This window comes from Gaeumannomyces tritici, assembly GCF_000145635.1.
Source record: "Gaeumannomyces tritici R3-111a-1 unplaced genomic scaffold supercont2.4, whole genome shotgun sequence".
Lineage (NCBI taxonomy): Eukaryota > Fungi > Ascomycota > Sordariomycetes > Magnaporthales > Magnaporthaceae > Gaeumannomyces > Gaeumannomyces tritici.
Window position 1 is genome coordinate 4,513,270 of NW_008804548.1, and position 16,776 is coordinate 4,530,045.

The 16,776-nt window shown below is 54.4% G+C and overlaps 9 protein-coding genes across 9 annotated transcripts; 6 read left to right on the plus strand and 3 right to left on the minus strand.

The window, feature by feature from the left end:
* Nucleotides 1–387: 387 nt before the first annotated feature.
* GGTG_08968 (hypothetical protein) lies at nucleotides 388–2,061 on the plus strand. Its single transcript, XM_009226810.1, has 2 exons — nucleotides 388–742; nucleotides 793–2,061. The coding sequence occupies exons 1-2, from the start codon at nucleotides 422–424 to the stop codon at nucleotides 1,486–1,488; spliced, it is 1,017 nt and encodes a 338-aa protein (XP_009225074.1). The 5' UTR covers nucleotides 388–421; the 3' UTR covers nucleotides 1,489–2,061.
* A 238-nt stretch (nucleotides 2,062–2,299) lies between these two features.
* On the plus strand, nucleotides 2,300–3,626 carry GGTG_08969 (hypothetical protein). Its single transcript, XM_009226811.1, has 2 exons — nucleotides 2,300–2,855; nucleotides 2,920–3,626. The coding sequence occupies exons 1-2, from the start codon at nucleotides 2,371–2,373 to the stop codon at nucleotides 3,401–3,403; spliced, it is 969 nt and encodes a 322-aa protein (XP_009225075.1). The 5' UTR covers nucleotides 2,300–2,370; the 3' UTR covers nucleotides 3,404–3,626.
* Nucleotides 3,398–4,160, minus strand: GGTG_08970 (peptide methionine sulfoxide). The gene has a single exon (XM_009226812.1). It carries the CDS (start codon nucleotides 4,025–4,027, stop codon nucleotides 3,437–3,439), a length of 591 nt encoding a protein of 196 aa, XP_009225076.1. The 5' UTR covers nucleotides 4,028–4,160; the 3' UTR covers nucleotides 3,398–3,436.
* Nucleotides 4,091–6,019, minus strand: GGTG_08971 (hypothetical protein). The gene is made up of 2 exons (XM_009226813.1): nucleotides 5,452–6,019; nucleotides 4,091–5,403 (listed from the first exon to the last, which is right to left on the minus strand). The coding sequence occupies exons 1-2, from the start codon at nucleotides 5,967–5,969 to the stop codon at nucleotides 4,203–4,205; spliced, it is 1,719 nt and encodes a 572-aa protein (XP_009225077.1). The 5' UTR covers nucleotides 5,970–6,019; the 3' UTR covers nucleotides 4,091–4,202.
* Nucleotides 6,020–6,916: 897 nt separating this feature from the next.
* On the plus strand, nucleotides 6,917–8,826 carry GGTG_08972 (hypothetical protein; the record flags this gene model as incomplete). Its single annotated transcript, XM_009226814.1, has 2 exons — nucleotides 6,917–7,405; nucleotides 7,465–8,826. 2 exons carry the CDS (start codon nucleotides 6,917–6,919, stop codon nucleotides 8,824–8,826), a joined length of 1,851 nt encoding a protein of 616 aa, XP_009225078.1.
* GGTG_08973 (hypothetical protein) lies at nucleotides 8,802–11,390 on the minus strand. Its single transcript, XM_009226815.1, has 2 exons — nucleotides 11,266–11,390; nucleotides 8,802–11,189 (listed from the first exon to the last, which is right to left on the minus strand). The coding sequence occupies exons 1-2, from the start codon at nucleotides 11,366–11,368 to the stop codon at nucleotides 8,872–8,874; spliced, it is 2,421 nt and encodes an 806-aa protein (XP_009225079.1). The 5' UTR covers nucleotides 11,369–11,390; the 3' UTR covers nucleotides 8,802–8,871.
* On the plus strand, nucleotides 9,327–13,453 carry GGTG_08974 (hypothetical protein; the record flags this gene model as incomplete). Its single annotated transcript, XM_009226816.1, has 6 exons — nucleotides 9,327–12,045; nucleotides 12,266–12,490; nucleotides 12,612–12,619; nucleotides 12,930–13,006; nucleotides 13,085–13,189; nucleotides 13,367–13,453. The coding sequence occupies exons 1-6, from the start codon at nucleotides 12,020–12,022 to the stop codon at nucleotides 13,451–13,453; spliced, it is 528 nt and encodes a 175-aa protein (XP_009225080.1). The 5' UTR covers nucleotides 9,327–12,019.
* A 128-nt stretch (nucleotides 13,454–13,581) lies between these two features.
* GGTG_08975 (hypothetical protein) lies at nucleotides 13,582–13,884 on the plus strand (the record flags this gene model as incomplete). The annotated part of the gene is made up of 1 exon (XM_009226817.1): nucleotides 13,582–13,884. A coding segment is annotated over one exon (303 nt), but the record flags the coding sequence as incomplete, so codon positions are not given.
* A 39-nt stretch (nucleotides 13,885–13,923) lies between these two features.
* Nucleotides 13,924–14,346, plus strand: GGTG_08976 (hypothetical protein; the record flags this gene model as incomplete). Its single annotated transcript, XM_009226818.1, has 2 exons — nucleotides 13,924–14,094; nucleotides 14,221–14,346. 2 exons carry the CDS (start codon nucleotides 13,924–13,926, stop codon nucleotides 14,344–14,346), a joined length of 297 nt encoding a protein of 98 aa, XP_009225082.1.
* Between the last annotated feature and the right edge of the window lie 2,430 nt (nucleotides 14,347–16,776).

A 16,776-nucleotide genomic window follows, 5' to 3' on the forward strand; every position in this document is an offset into this window, starting at 1 on the left:
GTTCTCCCCAGAGCTTGTCTCCAGAGCTTGTTTCCAGAGCTTATCCTGGCCACAGCTCCAGCCGTAGATGAAGCTCATCGAAGCCATGAAGCCGAAGCATGAGCCTCACTGAACGTCCATCGCACGGTCGCCGGTAGTCATGTCGCATTCGTAGTATCAACGGTGTTCTGGCATCTACACGGCATCGCCGCCCGCCACTTCGCGTGGCGGCGATTAGGTTTGAATGACTTGCCGGGCGGCTGGCCCGCTAACCCCTGTCGCAGCCAGGGCAGCACGTGAGTGAAGTGCTGGCGGGAGCCCCTGCATCTCTTGGCGTGCCAGGCAGCAGCGGGCGTCAGGGTTAAAAGTCGGTCTCTTTGCGTCTGTTTGTCTTCCAGTCTGTCTTCCAGTCTGGCGTCTTCCAATCGACTCAGTGTCCCCAATGTCCCCGGAAATCCCCGCACAGACGCCACCGGCCGAGTCCGCAGGGGCGTCAGGGGCACGCGCGCCAAGCCCACCACCCGCCGCGTCAGAGACTGGAGCGACAGCTGGCGTGCAGCCGTCTCCCCGCCGCCCCTCGCTGTGGGAGCGATTGCGAGCCAGCGACAAGCAGTGGCCATGGAAGGCCGCCGTTCGGCTGTTGCAATGCGTGGCCGCGGCTGTAGGCATCGCTTGCTCTGGATATGTTCTCGCCAACCTGGCCAACTTTGACCGGCTGACGGTGCCGCGGAGGAATGGTGAAAACGAGCTGTTTGTCGCGTTTGTAAGTCGCAGCCGCAGTCGCAGCAGTGCCTCCACGTGTTGACCGTCTAGTTTGCCCTTTCTTTCATCTGGGGCGCCGCCGACCTGCTCGTCCGCTTTTTACGCCGCTACTCCAGGCCGCTGCACCCGCTGCTGGTCCTCATCGTCGACTTTTGCTTCTGCTGCGTCATCCTGTACCTGGCCGCCATCGTCGTCTCCTCGGTCCTGACGGTCCGCGAGTTTGCTAACGACCCGAACGGGCTACGATTCTGGCGCACCGGCTCGGCCGAGGGACCTTACAAGCAAGACAGCAGCGGCGTTTGGGTGTATACCGGCGGCAGCCGCAGATGCACCCCGGCTTTTGCCGACTGCGCGGCCCAGGATGCTGCCGTTAACGCCGCGTGGGGTCAGCAGCCTCTGCGATTTGCACTAGCCATCGTTATCGCCGTTATGGTGCTGGTCGCCGGCCTCTGCCACTTTGTGCTTGGGGTGTGGGCGGCCGTCGACTTTTATGCTCGCCGCAAGCGGAAGACTCGCGCGCTGATGAGCGGGTACCAGCCAGTGTACGTGCCGGCGCAGATGCCGGTGCAAATGCAGCCGATGCAGCCGGTGCAGGGGCCTTACGACAAGCAGATTCCGGGGCACCAAGCACCCATGCCGCAGTACGGGTACGGGGAGTACGGACAGCCGGCGCAGCAGGTGCAGCAGGCGCAGCAGAGGCAGCACTGGCAGCACGGGCAGGCAGCGATGGGGTCAAGATATGCGTAGATTAACGGTATCGTCCATGCCACTCTGATAGTCCCAACGCCATCCACGCCAACCGTATCAACTCTGCCAGCCTGCCAGCCTGCCCGCCTGTTAGCCTGTCCTGAACTTCCATACAATTCCCGGCTTGTTCGCTCGTCTTACACTACATCCCGCACATGCCCTTGCTTTCAAGCTCGCCCGAGTCGTTTCGGCAGTAGAGGGAGCCGCCGGCGCAGAAGCACGGGCTGTGTGACGTATTTTCTTGCTTGGAGAAGACGAATCGTAAGAACCATGACGAAAGGGGGTCGGTTGGTTCGCGGACCGGCGTGTTGGACGCTATTAGGCGAGAGGTTTGTAAGGTTGGAAGGGCTGCGGCAGTGGCGAGCGTGGCGAGTAGGATGAGCCTCATTTTGGCAGTATAGCAGGTGGATTTACGAGTAGGCATCACGCAGATTTGCAAATGATAACATGGCTGAGCGACAGCAGCCCATTTATACGAACCTGTGGTACATATCGGCATTTAACGACAACGCGGGGAAGCGAGCAGATCTACCAGATGAAGCAGTTTATAAACGTGGTTAGTGGTTCTAAGCCGGATATTGTGCACATCCGTGCTGTGCAGTATCATGAGCCCGAAAGGGCCATTAGCCGCAATATTAGCCATAGGGCGCGTGTCCCAAAACGCACAACGTGAGATTCCGGGTGCGGATGTTTGCCGCCGCAGGATTAGCATCAGTCAATGAGCCACGTGACGCAGCACGTGACATCTCACTTCCCGCCCCACCATGGAATGGCCTGGAAGTTTGAGAAACGCACGTCATCAGCACACCTATTTGATTTCTTCCCCTCGCCGTTCGGGCATCAGCAGCGACTCTCGTCCACGTCCTCATCAACCACATCGCCATGTTCACCACACTACGACTCGCTCCCCGCCTAGCCAGGCCGCTGGCTAGGCCGGCCACGCTGGTTAAGCCCCCGTCGCGGGCGCTGCACACCAAATTCTTTACCTCGAGGACGAAACCGACGAAGCCGACGCCGAGCTTTTCCCGCGGTTACCAGTCGCAGGCCGTCCCCGACCAGGCCGGCCTGATGCGCAAGTTGCTCGTGGGCGGCGCCGTCTTTGGCGGCACCCTGGTGGCCACTAACCTTGTCTTTAACCGCGAGACGCGCGAGGACGGCGGCATGCCCTCCTACGAGCGCTCGTACCTCAACTCGACCTTTCTGCACACGGGCGCCGGCGTCGGCATCATCGCCCTGTCGGTGCGCCAGATGGTGCGATCTGGGTTCGTGTTTCGCATCATGGCGACGAACCCGTGGGTGTTTGCGCTGGGAGGACTGGGCATGAGCTTTGCCACCATGATTGGCGCGCGGTCGGTGGACCCGGACAAGTGAGTGTGCTCCAACTCTTAATTGCTTCTCTGCCTTCCTTCTAACATGTGCTCCTCAAAACAGCTACCTCCCCAAGTACGCCCTCTGGACCGCCTTCAACGCCACCCAGGCCGCCCTCGTCGCACCCATGATGGCCTTTGTGCCCGTCCCGATCCTGGCCCGCGCCGGCCTTTACACAGTCGCCATGATGGGCACCATCGCCTTTGTCGGCGCCACGGCCAAGCAGGAAAAGTACCTCTACATCGGCGGCCCGCTGCTGGCGGGCGGTGCCATCGTGCTGGCTTCCGGCCTGGCGCCGCTGGTGCTGCCTGTGACGGCGGTCCGCACGCTGGCCATGACGGAAAAGATCTGGCTGTACGGCGGCTTGGCCGTGTTTGGCGGCTTCACGCTTTACGACGTTCAAAAGGTGCTGCACCACGCGCGCCTGGCCCAGCACGGCCTTATCAAGCGCGACCCGGTCAACGAGAGCATCTCGCTGGAGCTGGACTTTATCAACATTTTCATCCGCATGGTTCAAATCCTGATGATGCAGAACAGGAGGAAGTGATTCGGTCAACTACCGAGTATCCTTGTACGATAGTTACTTTAGCTCCCCAAAATCCCTAACATGATGGCTCGCGCACTGGTACCCGTCAGGGTTGTTGTGCAGGTACAGCTGGTGATAATCCTCGGCGTCCCACCACTTGCCCGCCGCCAGGATCTCGGTCACGATCTTGCCCTTCCACCACTGCTCGTTGGCCTGCCGCGTGACCTCGCGCGCGACGGCCTCCTGCTCGGCGTCGTGGAAGAATATGGCGCTGCGATACTGGGTACCGCGGTCGTTGCCTTGCTGGTTCTTGGTGGTCGGGTCGTGCGTCTTGTAGAAGAACTCGACGAGCTGGCGGTACGAGACCTTGGCTGGGTCAAACTCCACCTGCGTGGCCTCGGCGTGGCCGGTGGCGCCGCTGCACACGGCCCGGTATGATGGCGAGTCGGCGTCGCCGCCAATGTAGCCCACACGCGCGTCAACGAGCCCGCGCTTGTCAAAGTGCTGCCGGAAGATGTGCTCGACGCCCCAGAAGCAGCCGGCGGCAAAGGTGGCTTTTTGTGTCATGAGGGAGGTGAAGGGTCGCGAGATGGTCTTGGGCCGTGTTAGGATTGTTTTGAAAGGCCGGGCCAGGGAGGAGGTCATAAAGGGCCGGGTGATGGTGATGAAGGTCGTGTTGAATTCTGGTATTGCGTTGGAGCACGGAGAGCGGGGTTTTAATTGCGTCAAGTCTCGCGTTCGTTGCGCACGGTGACAAATCTGATTCCACACTTTACTTTATTCCACACCCACCCGGGCTGATTCCACATCGAATTCCCGCCTAGCGCTGCTTTTCCGCCACCACCTGCACCTCCTCGTCCTCCACCTTTGCCTCCATCGCCATCTGCACGTGGTTCGTCATGTATTTGGTCGGGTCCTCGACAAAGAAAGAAAAGGCCAGCGCCACAGCACTAAACGGAATCGTGCACAGAAACACCACGTAAAACGCCCGCCCGTAGGCTGTCCGCACCGCCTCCATCAGCGGCTCCGCCATGGATGGGGGATACGCAGCCAGCGCAAACGGTATCCCCAGGTTATGCTGGATGGCCCCGCCGATGATGGGCCCGATATCGGTGGCGTTAAAGCCGTTCATAAAGACCAGCGGCACCACCTCCTCGCCCACGTACTCGTTGAACTTGTTGTTGAGAATGGTCGAGAAGATGGCGTTGCCAACCGCGCCGCCCGCCGCCCGGAACGTCCCCAGCAGCCCCATGGCCACGCCCAGCTTAGAGTGTGGCACGTGCAGCGACGCGATGGCGTATGTCAGGATCGTCAGCCACGTGAACATGGGGATGCCAAACGCGGGGAGGAAGATCCAGCCCCAGTAGTTGCGCGGGTTGACGGCGCCGGCCGTGGCCGCGATAAAGGTCGTCTGAAGCGTCACCGCCACCACCACCTGCCACTTGAGGTGCCCGATCTTGTGTGCGAGCATGGGCACGATGCAGCCGACGATCAGCGTCATGGTCGTGTACGGCAGCGACATAAGCCCGACCTGGATGCCGTCCTGTGTGAACATGTAGGACGATCCCTGGGTGAGGAGGGGCAGCAGCGCGTTGTACAGCATGCCCGAAACGAACATGACGATCAGCAGCACCGAGTACTCGCGGAACTGGCGGAACAGGCTAAGCGGGAAGATGGGGTTGGTGGCGACGGTAAAGTCGTAGGCAAAGGCGGCCACGATGGTGACGAGGCCGACCACGATGGGCGCCACGACCGACGCTCCAGCCCACGGGTGCTCTGCCTGTCCGCCCCACGTCAGCCCGACCAGCAGCACGGCCAGGCCTCCGATGAAGGCGGTCAGTCCGATCCAGTCGATATCCTTGAGCTGCTGCAGCCGAGAGCCCCGAGTCCGTGATGCCGGCCAGTAAAAGGCAGCAGTTCCGGCGAGTCCGACCGCTTCGACGATGAGCGCGATCCAAAAGATCCAGCGCCACGAGGCGTATTTGAGGAGGGCCTGTCCAAGTATAACGGCGATTACACCCCTGTTCTGTTAGCAGAGCCACCAACATGCTAGCGGTGTGCAGACTTACCACGGCAGTGCAATCCCCCCGTCCAGAATCCCCAGCCCCAGCGATCGGTACTTATTGGGCAGCATCTCGGGAACGCCGGCGTAGCTGACGAAAATCAGCCCGGTGCTAAACCCGATAAAGGCCTCGGCCGCGATGAGCGTTTCAACGTTGCGCGCCACGCCGCCCATGACGAAGCCGACGATGGACAGCACCTGGCCAAGCAGGATTGGGTTCCTCCGGCCAAATGTGTCGCTAAGGGCGCCGGAAACCGAGAAAGAGCAGGCCGTGGCGAGGGACCAGGCGCCGACCACCCACGCCAGCTTGTCGAAACCGCCGAGCTCTTGGGTCACGGGGGCGACGACGGCCGCGACGGACCCGAACGCGATGCCGATGGGAGGACCGAACGAGATGGCCATGGACAGCACGGCCGCCCACGTTTTCCATCCCACGTGCACCTCGCTGGGGTTGTCCTCGAGGGCGGCCCTGTGGGCGTCCTCCTCGAGCTCGAGCTTTGTGACGGACATGGTTGGTTTGGACATGATGAGTGAACTGAAGCCAAAACACAAAATAAAAGCAAACTAGACGCGGCCACCCCTATAAAGCCTGCCATCTCCGACTGCATCTGCAACAGCCATTGCTCCACCGCCCGATATCGACCAAGGGGGTGTGGGGACAGCGGCTGAGCAACAGGCGTCCCTCAGTCCAGAACGAATCCACTCAAATTTAGGCGCTGCAGCCAAGTCATTGCAGGGTAGCATTTTAGGGGGCGGAGGAAATGGCGGAGGAATAAAATGACGGACATACGAGGCATGGATGGAAGACGACAGACAGGGACCGGATCAAGGGCAAATTATACTGGGACAGAGCAGGGACAAAGCAGATAGGAGAGCAGACTGACAGCCGATAGCAGACAAGACAGCCGCAGCCCCGAACGCAGACAACACACCCAAACCAACCAAGGCAGACTCCTCGCTCTACAAACAACGCCATCTCGTTTTCACTCCCCTCAAACCCATCGCGTTCCAACCGCTCACCCCGCTGGACGTGCGAGGACCATCCGGGCCGTCGCGGTGTCTTAGCGCCAACAACCATGTGGTGGAGAATCACTCCACGAACCGATTTAGCGGGCCTGTCTGAGTGGATTCGAACGCTGGGGCATGTTTTGTTCTGTCAGATGAATTGGGGAGGACGTGCACGGGCTGCTGCCAGCCACGTGCGCCTGGCGGCCATAGCACGTCAGCGCATCTGCGACTGCTGCACTGATGCCAAAGACGCCATGACAAGACGATCAAGCTGGATGCCAGATCGAGCTGTCACAAGCCCACGAGCTCGGCCCAAACAGTAGAGAAACAAGACGATGAGATGAAGGCGAAGATGATGGGACGAGAGGCGGACGGCGGCGGCAGGACGATAGGAGCCGACGTATAAGAGGCGGGGGGCAGACGCAAGAGACCTAGCCGACACCACAGACAAACACCAGCTCAACATGGCAACCCGCCCTTTGGCCGACATGGCAGCCCGCCGCCCCTCGGCCGACCTGGCCAGCAGCGTCTATCTCATCGCGTCCGACGGCAGGACCCGGAGCCTCCCGATCCCCAGCGATTCTCCCAATGATCCCCTTAACTGGAGCCGCTGCACCCGCATCATGCTGCTCGTATCGTTGGCCGTCCTGGCCGGCGTTGGCGTCACGCAGCTCAACGCGCCCCCGATTATGCGCCACGCCCTAGCCCTTGAGTTTGGCGAGGACCGCCTAGCGGGGTTTGACATGGCCACCACCACGCCCGACGTTATGTTTGGCGTTGGCGTTATTGTTTGGACGCCGCTGTGCATCGGGCTGGGTAGACGCCCGGTCTTGCTGCTGAGCGCTAGCATTCTTCTGTTCGCGCTAGCCGCCGCGGGGCTAGCCCCATCGCTAGAGGTGCTAATTGCCGCCATTGGCTTTCAGGGGCTGGCGTGTGGGGGAGTGCCGACTGCTGTAAGTCAGGTTCCTGAGCAAGTGACGCGAGGCACGAGACAGCAGGGCTGACAGCTTAGGGCATCCTAATGGTTATCGACATCACCTACATTCACCAACGCCCCCTGTGCATCGCGGTGCTGTGGTCCGTCGGCCGGGGCATCACCTTTATCATCCTGGCTCTCATGCCCACGGCGCTCCCTATCGAGACCCGCTGGCGGTCGTTTTATCTGATCGGCACCGCCGTCTGCTGCGTCGCCTTGGTGCTGGTGTTTTTCTTTTGCCCCGAGACGTACTTTCTGCGGCCGCCCGTCGTGTTTGACGGCCGCGTGCTGGTGCAGAGCGGGTCGGAAAAGGTGCGGATATACGACTTGTCTGAGGGACAGAGTGAGAGCGGAAAAAGCGGACAGAGCGGACAGAGCGGCAGTGTGGGACAGACTGCGGAACAAACCGGACGAGACAGCCCCTACTACATTGACCATAGCGAGCTGTTCAAAGACCAGAACCGTGGCCGCCCCAAAACCATAGACGAGCGGCGCGGCGGCAAGGACCGCAAGGATCTCGAGGCCTACCTCGACCAACACAAACACCAGATCGAAACCCTCAACCGCGACGTCAAGCGCAAGGATGTTGAGGCCTACATGAAAAGCAAAGGCACCCCCAGGCACCTCACCCTCCGCCGCGCCGCCTGTGCAGACTGGCGCGGCGCATGGATGTGCCTCCCACAAATGCTGCTTTGCATCGCAAATCCCCTCATCTTTTGGGTCGCCCTCCATAAAGGCGTGCTCGTGCTCGGCACCGTCGTCATCCGCAGCCAGGTCCCCCGCGCCCTGCACCGGCCGCCCTACAGCATGTCGTCGCCGGATGTCGGGCTGATGGACCTTTCCGCCGCCCTGGGGTGCTTCGCCGCGCTTCCAATCACCTACGCCATCACCGCCTCCACCGTCGGCACCTTGACCCGCCGCAACGCCGGCGTCCGCAAGGCCACCTACTATCTGCCCGGCTTCATCCTGCCCGTCCTGTGCGGCGCCCTGGCCAACGTGCTGTTTGGGCTAACGGCTGTACCTCCCGGCGGCGACGGCTATGTGGACTGGGTCCACCACTGGGCCTTTGTGGCAGTGGCGTGGGTGTTGGCCCAGGTTGCATTCACAGGTGAGGCCGTGGTGTCGACCCTGTGGGTGACGGAAGCCTTTCCACAGTGGGCGGCCGGGGCGCTGGCGGCCGTCAACGGGCTCAGCTTCACGTTTAGCTGTCTGCTGGGTTTCAGCGCTCCCCAGTGGCTGGCTAGTCAGGGGCACCTCCGCATGAACGTTGAGATTGCGGCCGCCATCCTGGTAGCTGGGGGCATGGGCATTCCCCTTGCATTCTGGGGCAAGGGACTGCGACAGTATCTGCCTGGACGGTGTGCCGTGTTTGAGGGGGGTGCACTGCGGCCGCAATAGTCATATCGCATTAAATACCATCAAGTCATCTACAATCTCCTGGATCTACAATCTCCTGGATCTACGGCTCAAGCCACCCAAGCTTAACGTCCCTGTCAAAGGCAGGTCGCGGCTGCTCCTCCCGACCGACACGGCGTACGACCCCGACTGCAGTCGCCACTCTTGTGCCGTCACATCCCACACGCTCAGGTCGCGGCGGGTGAGCTCAAACTTGACCGTGGTCGTCTGTCCCGCCTTGATCAGTGGCTTCTCGAACCCCCGCAGCTGCCGCACGGGCTGGCGGCCCTCTACGGACGCCGCATCGCCCGGCGTCGGGATTCCCACGTACAGCTGTGCCACTTCCTTGCCGTCACGGCCGCCCGTGTTGGCCACGTCGGCCTCCACGACAGCCACGACGTCCCACAGGTCGGTGCGCCCACCTTCGGCCACGGCGCCAGTCGGCAGCGGCTGGGCGGCGGCGTTGGTGCGCGACACCCGCAGGTTGCTGTAGTCAAACGTCGTGTAGCTCAGCCCGAAGCCAAACTCGTAGCGCGGCGTCACGTTGAGAGCGTCGAATCGCCGGTAGTCCAAGTACACGCCCTCGGTAAAATCGGACTGCGGAAAGTGCTGGAACTTGTGCGGGGCCAACGTTTTGTCCGCCCGCAGCAGGCCGCCGTAGTCGGCCTCGTCGCGCGCCACCGTGTACGGCAGCCGGCCGGACGGGTTCTCGTCGCCGTACAGCAGCGCCACCAGCGCGTCGCCGCTGTCCTGGCCGGGCAGGTGAGCAAACACGATGGCCGTAACGTTGGGGTGGTCAGCAAAAGCGTCGACGAGGCGCGTGCCCGCGTTGTGGAAGACCACGATGGTGTTGGCACACTGCGACGCCACCGCCAGCACCAGCTCGTCCGTGTACTTGTCTCGCACGTTGGGCCGGTCGGCGCCTTCTGTCGCCCACACGTTGCCCGCCACCACGCACGCCCCGGACGTCGCCATCACCATGGGCTTCTTGGAGTCAAAGTCCCAGAACAGCTGCGTGCGGTCCTTCTTGGCCCGCTGCAGGAATGCGTCGTACGGGGCGCTAAACGTGGTCCACGCCGCCGCCCCTGAGCCGCCGCCAGAGATGAGCGTTCCGTTGGGGGCGATATCGGACGCAGGCACCGCGAGACTGTCGAGCCAGTCGAGGCTGATCTCAGTGATGTTGGCCGACTGCGCGCCGATGCTCCACGGGTGAAACAGGTTGCCGGGCAGGATCTCCTCGCGGTTGTTGCGATCGGGCGCACGCATCGAGTAGCCAAACAGCGACAGCGTCTTGAGCCCCTTGAGAGGCAGCGCGCCCTTGTTCTTAACCAGGACGTGTCCCTCGACGGCCCCGTCCCACAGCGTCGACTCGGCTTTAGGGTCCCGCGCGTCCACAATCTCGTGCGGCTGCGCCAGGTCCTTGGGCATGCCGTGCCCTGGCGCGGGGTACCCCTCGTCCTGCCCCATGCGGTACCACGACGCCACGATGCGCGTCGCCATGTTGTCCAGCTGCGCCGCCGGCACCGACCCGTTGGCCACGGCCTCCACCAGCAGCGACCCCCACTTGCCGTTGGCGTTGGGCATGGCCACGTCCAGCCCGCCCAGCGCCGACGCCACGCCCGCCCGCTGCGCGCCCCAGTCGGACACGATCCAACCCTGGAACCCGAGCTCGCCCTTGAGCAGCCCGTTTTGCGCCTTGCTGTTGTGGCACGCGTACGTGTTGTTGAGCCGGTTGAAGGAGCACATGACGTTGCCCGTGCCCGCCCTCACCGCGTCCGCGAACGGCCACAGGTACAGCTCGTGCAGCGTGCGGTCGTCGACGTTGGAAGACACCGCCTCGGCCGTCGTCGGCTCGTGCCACAGCCGGTGCGTCTCTTGCTCCTGAGCGATGAAGTGCTTGGCGCTGGTGATGACGCCCTGGCCTTGTGTGCCGCGCACCGTCTCGTACACCAGCTGGCCGGTCAGGTACGGGTCGACCGAGTAGCCCTCCCAGTTGCGCCCGCCAGATACCACGCGCCCTATGGGGCCGATCAAGGGGCCCAGAAGCACGTTGACGCCCTTCTTGCGCGCCTCGCCGCCCATGAAGGTGCCGCGGGAGTGCGTCAGCTCGCGGTTCCAGCTGGCGCCCACGTGCAGCCCCGAAGGGTACGCGTTAACAAAGTCTGTACCGCGCACCCCGTTGCCCGCGTCCACCAGGCATAGCCCGGGGAAGCCGAGCCTGGCGACGCCTGGCACGAAGCCGTTGCAGCCCGTGGACGATGGCGCACCGGCCGTCATGCTGACCTTTTCCTCGACGGTCATCTGGGCCACGAGCTTCTTGGCCTTAGCCACCGCCTCGGCCCACGGTCCGGTCTCATGGTTGTTGGCTATAACGTTAGCGGACGACTGGGAGATGCCGGGGCTGGGTACACCTCCCACTGCCCCCTGAGCCGAAACACTTACGCGTTGGGTAAACCGCCTCGGACTGGCCGTAAAAGTACGAGTCGTCCTTAATAACGTCCTGGGCCGCGACGTACGCCAGGAAGGAGAGTAGTGAGAGCCTCATGGTGCCGTCCGTTCGGTTACGCGAATGCCACGTCTGGTGTCACATCCGATGCTACATACCGACCGTCTGGTACACGTATCTTTATAGCAAAACAAACAGCCACTGTCCACCTCACCACGCTACCTTACGGGTAATCGTCGGCTCGCGCAGTCGGGCCTTTTCCACCGCCGGACTATGGGAGTAAGCCCAAAGCCCAGCGTCCCCATATGGTCCCCATTGTGCTCTTTACATGTTCCCCATAAGTGCTCCTTTTGTTCCCCATGCTTCCCCATATGTGTTCCCCGCGTGGGGCAGAACAATTCTATCGTCTCCGCATATCGCTTGGCATTGCGGGGAACGGACACATGACCACGAGGAATTTGCGTGCTAACTGGGTTATTTCCGCATTGCGTTCGTGCTAATCCACTGTTGGTCGCCGCGGTGCAGGTTTGCGTGGGCTGCTTTTCAGCTGGCCAAAGCATCGGCACTTTTGTCGAAAGCTCGCAGCGTGATTTTCGTGCTTCGGCTCGCAGCTCGCCCGATTTTTTGCCGAAACGCTAAGCGGAAGGTTAATGCGTAAATGGTTATCGTGCGGCGTAAAAGCGTAGCAAAAGCGAAAACGGTAGCTAGGATGCGTTTGCAACGTGGAATACAAAAACTTTGCTAGTAAATATGTCCGCGAATTTTAAAAGCAGCGGGTTAGCGTGCTAGTGCGGTTTATACGGTATTTAATTACGTATACTAACAAGGTAACAGCTACTTCCGCGACGAATAAATTAATATATTAAAACGAAAATTACTTTAAGTTTATTTGTTACGGGGTTAAGCTAAAGGCCGTACAAGGTAATTACGATAATGTAAAAAGTTTAATTAGGTTTAAAGTTTTATATTACTGTAAGGTAAAAACAACAACTTTAGCTTAAAGAGGAAATTGCTTAAATTTCTTCTTACAAGCAAGCTGTTAAGAGCACGGGCGAAACCGCCCGGCAGAAAGCGGGGGGCGTTAAAAAGACGGGCGAAACCGCCCGGCAAAAAAGGAAGAAGGGGGCGCTGGCAGCTAGCCGGGCACGAACCCTTCCGGGGATATGCCGGCGAGCTACCGGTATCGCGGCCAAAGCATAACGGCAAAGTTAAAAAGATAAAGTAAAGTTTAAATTGCACGAAAGCGCATAAAGCGCGAAAAATTTATAAAACCAACCCCGCGTATTTAAAAAGGCACGAAAAAAGGAAAAGTTAAAAAAAGAACAATTTTTGTTAAAAATAGCACCTTTGGTAAGAAATTTACGGAAGCTTAACAAAAAAAACACCGTATCCGGCCCGTAACTTGGTAATTACCCGCTTTTGTATTAATCGACCTTTAACATATTATTCCTTTTCTTTTACCTTTTTTATTTAAAAAGCAAGCCTGGGTAATTACCGGAAAGGATCGAGCAAATTTGTAAAAGGCATTTGCAACTTTGCACCGCTTACAATAACGCCCGACGCTACGTTAAATACGTTGGAAAAAGCCGCTGGGTTACCAAAATAAAACACCAAAAAAGCCCCGCAAATTCCCAATAATTTTAAAAACCTTTCCGTAAAGGAATTGCAAAAGATAAACAACGCGTTAAAAACTTAAAGCAAACGCGTTTACTTAATTTAAAAAATCCAAAACAAAAGGTTAAAGCATGCGCATAAAGGTTTAAACGAAAATAAAAAAATATTTTTAAATAACGAAAAAGTTTTACGTAAAATAAGGTTACTTTTAAGCTTTCATGCTTAAAAAATTGGCAATTTGGCAAAATATCGCCCATTACATTAGCAATTACAAATTTATTTTCGAAAACGAAAAGGAACGTTACAGTAAAAACCGTGTAAAGGTTTAAATAGCTTTTAGCACTTTCGATTATCGTTAACGGGCGCAATAAACAAAATACAAGCAAATGCATTATTTAAATACCGGGGTATCGTTTATTTAAACCGATTTTTTGCAATGGCTTTAAGCAAAATCGAAAAACTTTAATTCGCAAATGTAATTAGCAATTAAAAAGCTTGCGGGAAATACCGCTATTAAATAAAAGGATTACAAATCGTTTAAAACGTTCCGGATTTGTTAGGATTTGGTAAAGGACAACTTTTTCGAATTAGCACCCGAATGGATAAAGATAACATTACTTTTTAACCGGCTCCGTTTTAAAATCCAAAAACGGGTAATACTTAAAAGCCTTTTTTACATTATAAAAAAATTGCAAATTAAAGCTTTTAAAGCAAAAATAATATTGGAACCGTATAAAGGGATGCCGGGGAATACCGGTGCTTTAACCGTTAAAAAGCCGGTTACTTGCTTTAAATACGGGCAATTAAATTACATCGTTGCAGCATGCAAAATACGAACGGATAACCCGGAAACCCCATTGGTTTTAGCAACCATACAAAAGGCAAAAAGGAAAAAGCCCGAAGTACAATATTACGGGTATGGGGAATTGGGCTATATCCGGCCGGCGTGCCCCAAAAAAAGCAAAATATCGCTATTTAGCCATTTAAGCATTAAAGCTTAAAAGTGCGCCCCGGCGGCCAAAACGCGCTGGAAAACCAAAATGTGTTTACGGATTAACGGTTGCCGGGTAAAATTAAAAGCGCTGGTTAATAACGGGAACGACGTTAACTTGTTGCACAACCGTTTTTTGGTAAAAGCAAAAAAAATACCGGTGCTAAACGGGGGCTACTTAGCGTGGCTCGATACCAAAAAACGCATGTTTACGCTAAAGGTAAAAAAATACAAAATTCGGGTAACGAATAGCTAAAAAATAACCCGAAAATTAATGGTATTTTACGTGGTAATGCCCCGGGCTAAGTACAATATTACGTTAAGCATGCTTTAACTTTAGCAAAAGGATATTAAAATCCGGTTTTGGAATATAAAGTGGAGGTTCCCGGTAACCACCAAAAAGGTTAAAATAATTTCGTTAAAAATAATTAAAAAATTCATTTATATTCTTCGGCTTAAATTTAAGTTTTAAAAGCTAATGCTATTTTTCCCCCATTTGCATGTACTTAGCCGCAGCATTAAGGTCTCTTCCATAAACATAACAGCGTATAAATACAAAAGCTAATGCCATTCCAATACGGAAAAAACGCTAAATTTAATTCGGGTTTTTATCGCTTTCGCTTTTCCTTTTTTAAATGCTACGCTTTACTATTTTAAAGTTTTTATCGCTTTCGCTTTTTTTAATTAAAATGGTTGCTTTTCCGCATTTGGGTTTTTGTCGCTTTTTACCTTAACATATTACAATTACAACTAACAAATAATGCAATTTAACGAAATTAATTCCAAATTTTATTTTAAAAATTGTAATTTATTTATTTTTAATTCGCGCTTTTTTTAAACTTAATGCATCGATTGGTAAACGTTAATATAAATATATTTGCTGGGGTTTGGTTGCATGTTTAATTGCTATTGCGTTATTAAAAGCGCTTTTTTTTTTGGGTTTTTGTCGCCAATTTCCACCGTTACGGAAATGGTTAAAGCTACGGAGGTTTAAGTTACGGAAATGGCCCAAGCTACGAACCTTATCCTTTTTTGGGTTTTTGTTGCCAGTTTTTACCGTTACGGAAGTAGCTAAAGTTACGGAAATTTAAGCTACGGAAGTAACCCAAGTTACAAACCTTAAAGGGCGGAAAACACGGCACCCACCGAATGGTGCTCCACGACAATCCGAAAAAGGCACGGCACCATTCAGCTGGTGCTCGCAATAAAAACCAATCGCCCGCCAAATACCATTCGATTAGTGCCGAATCCCACTAGCGTTCCATTTGGCCAAATGCTAAAGGTAATTTTTACGTTCAAATGGGTTACGGTACCATTTGGTTGGTGCTTGCAACAAAAACCAATCGCCCGCTAAATACCATTTAATTAGTGCCGAATCTTACTAACGTTTTACTTGGCTAAATGCCAAAAGTAATTTTTACGTTTAAATGGGTTACGGCATTATTTGGTTAATATTTGCAGCAAAAACCAATTGCCCGCTAAATACCATTTAATTAATGCCAAATCCCATTAACATTCCATTTAACCAAATGCTAAAAGTAATTTTTACGTTTAAATAAATTACGGTACTATTTAGTTAATGCTTGCAGCAAAAACCAATCGCCCGCTAAATACCATTTAATTGGTACCAAATCCTATTAGCATTTTATTTGGCCAAATGCAAAAAGTAATTCCGCAAATTAGCACCCGTTAAATTACTTTATGCATTTAGCTAAATAATTAATTAGCATTCGCTATTGCAATTTCCATTTAGCCAATTGCACAAAATGATTTTGCTAATTACCTTTGTTTAATTCGTTGCTTTAATGCAACCTTGTTGTTATTTTTTATTTTTTTATTTGCGGGGTACCCAACCAATTTATTTCCGAAAAGCTGCTTAGCGTTACTTATAAGGTTTATTTGCACTTTATTTACCGAATGCCGTGCTTATAATTTTTTTTGCGCGAATTGCTAACCAACGAACCGGCGTTAAATTTCGACGCTATTTTCCGGCCTTTGGTTTTTAACCAATTTAAAAAACGGCTCCGGATGTAAAAACCAATTGGGGCCATTTTAGCAAATGTAAGCAAATTTGGATATGCAGCTTATTTCCGAATTTTTTCCAAATTTAAAACCGGTTGGTTTATATTAATACGTTGCGTTCCCTTTTTATCATTTTTTTTATTTTTTCCGCTTATTTTTAGCATTATCCTATAAAAGGTATGTTAAATGCTTAAAGTACCGCATAATTTGCCGAAAACCGTGCTTTACTTTACGCCAACTTTTTAATTAGCCAATTGCAAAAATTAATTAATAACGCGAATTTGTAAAAACCAATAATTATTTAGCTTAAAAAATAAAATATTTTAGCTAACCGCCAAACGCACGTTAGCAAATTCCATTTCCAATTTAAAAATAAACGGTTTAACCCCGTGCTTAATTATTTATTGTTGCAGGTAAAAGGGATAAGCACGGTGTGAGGCTATTCCGGTTAATATGCTTTAAGGAAGAAAGGATTTGAAGTGCAGGGTCCCGTAAGGGCCTCTGCCTTTTATATACACGTAACTCCTTGTTTCCTTGCTTACTAAGCTTTTTTTTTAACGTTTGAAAGCGTTATATGCTTCCAAGCAAAGGGACCGCTTTTCCAATGCCTCAAGCATTTAATATTTATGCTTAAAGCTTTTTTATAACAATATATACTGTTTACTTTGTAACATACCCCCCAAGCGAACCTTTTGGGTTAGGGTTAGGGTTAGGGTTAGGGTTAGGGTTAGGGTTAGGGTTAGGGTTAGGGTTAGGGTTAGGGTTAGGGTTAGGGTTAGGGTTAGGGTTAGGGTTAGGGTTAGGGTTAGGGTTAGGGTTAGGGTTAGGGTTAGGGTTAGGGTTAGGGTTAGGGTTAGGGTTAGGGTTAGGGTTAGGGTTA